Here is a 6737-nt window from a genome sequence, read left to right as displayed (position 1 = left end):
GAGAGAGTGAGCGAGAGCGAGCATTGAAGTGGGACTCGCGAGTGCTGATTGCAGCTAAACATCCAGTGTAAAATTTTATGAACTCTTCCACGCGAGGAGATTTATCCCCGGTGGCTTTTACGGGGTCATTGAGTGGCACCTACTATTCATAGGTCGTGTTTATATTTGCGTGTGTCGGTGTTTTACAGCGCCGGGTGCAAGTGTGTGCTGCCCTGCATGGCCCCCTTTACTCGATTACACAAGGGTTGTGCGTGCTTGGGTGTGTATTCCCCTACAATGTCATTCACGGGTGCTTATTTCGTGTTGCTATTGTTTGTTGGTGCACATTGTGGTTGTTGGTTTTTGTGTTGTGGGCTTTGTTTTGAAGTTGGTGTATTTTTGGGGACATCGTTTATTTGTGTTTGCGTTCATGGTGCTTATGGACATTGTTGTTATGATTGTCATCATTGTTCACTTCAGCAGCCCACCGGAGGTCAAGTATAACGCCAAAATGGCGTCTTTGAGGGGGTTGCACCTCTGAGTGTTTATTGTTGTGCCTCAGCAAAAAAAATCACACCGTTTTAAAATGTGAAGTGATCATGTATAGTGATGATTACAAGAAGTTCCTCTCAAGGTGTGCGTACAGTATCCGTATAGGGCCCCATGCATGTCTGACCGCTATGGAAAAGATGAAGGGGATGGGGAAGGGAGGGGGAGGACGGGGAGGAGGAGGGGGCGCCTGCGGTGGGGGTGGGAAGCTAAAAAAAGGAAAAAAAAAAAAGAGCACGCAGCGTCTGTGACTGTGCCGGTGGAGCACGCCAAGCTTTAAGTTTAGATAAGACGCACACATGCCATGAGCCGGACTTGAGCCTGCAAACAAACAAACAAACAAAAAAAAGCCGGGGGAGAAAAACAACAACACGCGGCAGCAGCAGCAGCAGCAGCAGCAGCCCACGCAGGCAAGGAAGCGATCCGATGAGAGGAACGACTCAGAGAGAGTGAGCTGCCGCGGATTGTCCAAAGGGGCAGCGTTCCTCCAGTTCCGGTTTTGTCTGTCTGCGTGTGTGTACGCGCGGTGTGCGAGTTGGGACCCCCCAAACAAAAGGCTGCCATCACCCTCGCGGAGATCTTCCACGGTCGTGAGAGAGAGAGAGCGAGGGAGAGAAAGAGAGAGAGAGAGAGGCGCACACCGCTGGATGCAAAAACAAACATGAGCTCCTATTTTGTCAACCCTCTTTTCTCCAAGTACAAAGGCGGCGAGTCCCTGGAGCCAACTTACTACGACTGCCGGTTCCCACAGAGCGTCGCCCGCAGCCACACGCTGGTCTACGGACCCGGAGCGGCCGCGCCGGGCTTCCAGCACCCGTCCCACCATGTGCAGGACTTTTTCCACCACGGCACCACCGGCATCACCAACCCGGGGTACCAGCAGAACCCGTGCGCTCTGGCTTGCCACGGCGACGCCGGCAAATTTTACGGATACGAAGCCCTGCCCAGGCAAACGCTTTACGGCAGCCAGCAAGAGGCGAGCCTGGCGCAGTACCCGGACTGTAAATCGTCGGGAGGCTCGAACCCAGGAGAAGGACAAGGCCACTTGAATCAAAGCTCTTCTCCCAGCCTCATGTTCCCATGGATGCGACCTCACGGTTAGAATCTGCTTTATCTATTACGTGTCTTGTTTATGTACTTCAATTATTATATTGGAGTACAGTACGCGTGTGTGTGTGTGGACTGTACACGCATATCATACCGAGAACATGTAGAGGCGGCACTGCAGTGCAGCACATGTCCATGCAGCTCACATTTACTGATGCATGACAACAAATTATTTGTTCCCATCTGATATTTCACAACGCAGTGCAGAGTCATACTTGAAATTCGTGACAGTTGCTTTCAAATTGATGCACATTTGGGAAGATGTCATTTGACCCAATGGGGATTCTTCTTTTTTTTTTTTTTTATAATAATAATAATAATAATAATAATAATAATAATAATAATAATAATAATAATAATAATAATAATAATAATAATAATAATAATAATAATAATAATAATAATAATGCAAATCTACACTCTTTATTATAGCTGTTTGGTTAAATAAAAATAACCCAAATTTGGCAACAATTGGACCGTGGACGCTTATGGGACAATTTCTGGGTTATTTTGTACAAAACAGCCCCAAAATTTGGTTGTTTTGATACAACTCAACTTGACAAAGTTGAGTCAATTTGACCCATAGTGGGTTGGTCCATTTTATGGACCAAAATTGGGTTAAGGGTGTTATACATCTGGCCTACATGAATAGTAATATAAAATTATATCCCATCAATCCATTGGGTTATATAGTGTGCCTGTATTATTTTTTTTATTTTCCCATGAGCTAATGTTTTACCCCCCCCCCCTTCAAGCCCCAGGACGACGCAACGGCAGGCAAACCTACAGCCGCTACCAGACTCTGGAACTGGAGAAGGAGTTCCTCTTCAACCCTTACCTGACCCGCAAGAGGAGGATCGAGGTGTCGCACGCCCTGAGCCTGACCGAGCGACAGGTGAAGATCTGGTTCCAGAACCGGCGGATGAAGTGGAAAAAGGAGAACAACAAGGACAAGTTTCCGGGTCAGAGGGGAGAGGCCGAGGCCGAGGAGGAGGGCAACGAGGACGGTGAAGGGGAAGAGGCGGAAGAGAAGGAAACGGAAGAGAGCGGGGAGAGCAAGGAGTGATTTTATGGTCCTTTTTATGGTTATATGGCTGAAAAAGAGAAGAAAAAAAAGGAGAGCGAGGTCTCATAAACAGGCAGGAGTCGCAAGCGCGTCATTTTTATGACCACCCTTTCGTTTTGTCAAGTGGGAACAGGAATCCCAACGATATTCCTGTCATCAATAGGCACATTTACCCCTTGTCATCCAACGGGATTGCCCTTTTTTTTCTTTAAAAAAAAAGTAGACGCTATATTTTCTTTTTCAACTGCTGCCCTTGCAAAATGAAATAAAACGCATGTTATAGATAATAAAAAAAAGGCCTAGCTAATTTTTAGCATCAAAATCAGTGTACGCCCACGATGCAAACTGTAAATAGACACAACAAAAAACAAATACAAAAATAAAAAAAATAAAAAAAATCATTTCAAAGTAGGCCTCGTAAACTCAATTTTATTGTTCAGTCATCATCGCAGCAGTTTGTACAAACCTCTCACTTTTATTACTCTGATACGATTATTATTATTATCGTCATGGTTGCCGTTTTAGTCGTTTTGTTTCCACCTGAAAGCAGCCATGAGCTCCTCACACGTTTTTTTGTTTTTTGTTTTTTTGAGGATGACCAGGGAATTGCAATCGTTTGAAATCCTTTGATGCTACCTAAACCTGGGGAGAATTGCAATAGAGATTTCTGAATAGAGATTTCAGACGGTTTTTAATTTCAAAGTGTTATATATACACTCACACGCATACGCATACACAACACATACACACACGAGTGAAACACACACTCCAATCTTCTATTATTAAGTTATGTATATGTAGCATTTACCCAATACTTGTTGAAGACAATTATTTGAGTCTTGGGAAGACAATTAGCTCCAAGCCAAGCAAAAGCAATTAAGAGATTGTTACCAGGCACTACCTAAACTTCGGAGCCATGATGATGATGATGATGATGATGCCATTGCAGAATGGTCACTTCCACCCACTCGAGACGGCTCTGGATGAATGACAAACTATTTCCCCAACAACTCAAACTGCCTATATGAACGCACACTGACTGCTGCGTGTACCTGCAACAATTACAGCGAGTTTCCGTTTGATTTGAACGTGCTGGTGAAATAGAGTAGTTAGTTTTTTTTTTGTTTTTTGTTTTTTTTTGCACTGAGTATAACCTTTATGTACGTCTTGTTATCTATTGATGTTAACAATTATGCTCGTTTCCTGGTGTTTCTCCTGTGAAAGACGACATTGTGTCCCACCATTGTTGATGTAAAGTCACAAATAAAGATGATGGCTCACAATCATTTCTCTCTGGTTGTTTTTATTGCAGCCTCCAATTGATTGCCTCCATTCTCTCGCGCTCTCTCTAACACACATACACACACACACACACGGACACACTAAAATGTATGCATGAATAACGCCTTAGGCTCCCCAGCTAATAACAGAATTATTATTTTTTTCTTTTTTTCCCAGAAATAGGCTGATAATATCAACGCGTGTATATATATATATATATATATATATATATATATATATATATATATATATATATATATATATATATATATACGTATATGTATTATAACAAAGTAACGTGCAGTTAAAAAAAACTACAAAAAAAACCTTAATTTTCCTTTTGCGTTCGATTCACAGCGCGCAAACTGTCCAAAGCCTTCCCCAATTTGATGAATCTCTTTAATAATGAGATAATAAAAACTTCCTCTCTTGAGGGAGCGTTTTTAATGAATATTGGGATTAATAATATGTGAGATGAACAAACATCCGCTGCGTTATTAACAACGGTGAGGCTTTAGAATGTAGCAAGCAAGCAAGGTGGGGTTTGAAGCAAGAGAATTCTGAACAGGCTTCACACACGTCAGGCCGAAAGTCAGAACTGGCTTCCATGCTACAAAACAAAACAAAATGTGTGGGACATTTTAGTGGTTCGGGTACAAACTTTCCAGCGGCACAAAATTTTATTTAAATGTATACAGTGAACAAATTTAATTATTATAGTCACTTGTACGTTAAAACAATGGACAGAACCAAAAGGGTGGGGCGGAAGCTTCAGCCCCCTCTACAAAGCCCCCCTCCCACCCCCACCCCACTTATTCAAATATCACAATGTCTTTTTACGAGTCTGTTTCGTTCGATTCGTTTCAAGAGTTCTATTACTGAATAGGCTACCAGGTTACTTTAGTCTATATGCTTGTACTGCTTTCATGTTGATTTAAAAAACAAAAAACAAAAACATAAAAGCACTAAAACACAAAATGTTCCAACCATTACTCCATTTATGGATAATGTCGCTCACTGTTTGCTCACTGTCATTACAGTGTTAATTAAAAATAAATAAATAAATAAATAAATAAATAAATAAATAAATAAGTACATTAAATAATAATAATAATAATAATAATAATAATAATAATAACAATAATAACAATAATAATAATAATAATAACCCATGAATGGAACTGCACAAATACTGAAAAATGATATGCCCTTTTTAAAAATGCCCTTTTTAAAAATTACTCACGTACTGTATTTGTTTGATATTATATTGACTGCAAATGTACATTATACTATAAGGCTTTATGTCTATTACACAAGCAAAAATAAGTTGAACAAAAAAAGTACAGTGTTGAATATCTTTCCGTTGAGTTGCTTTATTTTTTTTCTTCAAGTGACTTCAAGTGATGTTTTGCCTGTGCAGTTGTGTGCAACCGAACGAATGCCATCGGAGTTCCAAAAAAAAAAAAAAAAAAAAAAGTATTAGTTGTATGTATATATAAAACTTTCATCCAATCACCTGATTCTATTTTCAAACTCATTCGATTGTATTCAACAATAAGTTTTGCTTCGTTCTTTCCCCTTTCATTTCTTTTACTTTAAAGAGTAAAATATACATTGAATTGAATTGAATTGAATTGAATTGAATTGAATTGAATTGAATTGAATTGAATTGAATTGAACTGAATTGAATTGAAACAAACTGGAACCAAATTAATCTGTTTAATGCTGCGCGTGAACTAGTCGCTTATTTGAATTTGTCTCCATTTTGTGTACAACATCCGGATGTGTCCTATATACGTCAACATTTCGTCTGTACTGTATACAGTGTGCATGTTTTCACCAGAGGGCTGACATCAGCACTAAAGTTTAGTGTACCTGTTGTAAACTTTATTGGTGGTGTAAAGGCGAGGCTGGCCTGGCCGTGCAGCTTTGTGCGTCTTTTGTGGCTGCTGCAGGCTGCTGGCTGTCCCCAGTGCGCACGTGACGGCCTGCAGGGACCAAACTCAGCTCTCCTCCAAGTGGGTACAAAAATCATTCTTTTCATCGTCGAATTGAGGCTGCTTTTCTTTTTGGCTGATTTGTATTTATAATGCTGGAGGACTAATATTTGAATGTGCTGAATTGTGGTCTTGGAATACGATGCATATCTGGTGCAGATTGTGCAAGAGTGAAATGTGTTTTTTATTTTTTGTTTTGTTTTATTGAAGCAGATGTGTCATATTTATTGTTCTGTCTGGCCTTTGTTTAAAAGTGCACCATGCTGAAGTTTGCTTAATTTCATCAGTTGATGAGGCGGTGCGCGCTCTTTATTGGACGCTTTTAGTCATGTGAAGAAACACGCGAGGGGCCTTGAATTGGGTTAGTCTAATTCAAGTGGAACGATCGTCTTTGCCTTGCATGCTCTCCTTTATTTCTCCTTCTATCCTTACACTTTGCTTTTGCTCACATGATAAAATGCAGCGTTGCTTCAAGTGGAAACTACCTGCGTGACTCCATACTTTGACAAAATGCAAACAAAACTCAACAACCGAGCTTCTTCTTCTTCTTTTTATTTTCTATATTTGCTGCATTCGAAAAAGGGGGACTGGCAAAGATGGGTGCAAACATTCCTGGTTGTTAAAGGGAGAAATTTACAGCTGAGTAATAAAAGTTTACGACTCACGGCTCGCCGTGATTGGCCGCAGCGAGCCACGTGGCTCACGCTCTATGAACATGAACTTTATGCTGTTGTCTATTCCCTGCTCCTTCCTTTGAA

The 6737-nt window shown here is 40.8% G+C and overlaps 1 protein-coding gene across 1 annotated transcript; it reads left to right on the top strand.

Annotated features, from left to right (window-relative positions):
- The first annotated feature begins 1078 nt into the window (after positions 1 to 1078).
- Positions 1079 to 3933, top strand: hoxc8a (homeobox C8a). Its single transcript, XM_077515254.1, has 2 exons — positions 1079 to 1625; positions 2391 to 3933. Exons 1-2 carry the CDS (start codon positions 1190 to 1192, stop codon positions 2699 to 2701), a joined length of 747 nt encoding a protein of 248 aa, XP_077371380.1. The 5' UTR covers positions 1079 to 1189; the 3' UTR covers positions 2702 to 3933.
- The last annotated feature ends 2804 nt before the right edge of the window (positions 3934 to 6737 follow it).

Source organism: Festucalex cinctus, chromosome 2 (genome assembly GCF_051991245.1).
Source record: "Festucalex cinctus isolate MCC-2025b chromosome 2, RoL_Fcin_1.0, whole genome shotgun sequence".
Taxonomy (NCBI): Eukaryota; Metazoa; Chordata; class Actinopteri; order Syngnathiformes; family Syngnathidae; genus Festucalex; species Festucalex cinctus.
The sequence above is the reverse complement of the archived record's forward strand: the minus strand, read 5'-3'. Positions and strand labels throughout refer to the sequence as shown.

Excerpts from the sequence above, each read along its gene's own strand:
- hoxc8a (XM_077515254.1), top strand. The coding sequence starts at position 1,190 with ATGAGCTCCTATTTTGTCAACCCTCTTTTCTCCAAGTACAAAGGCGGC. Across the intron at positions 1,626-2,390 it reads CCCATGGATGCGACCTCACG|CCCCAGGACGACGCAACGGC; the intron begins GTTAGAATCTGC and ends CCCCCCTTCAAG.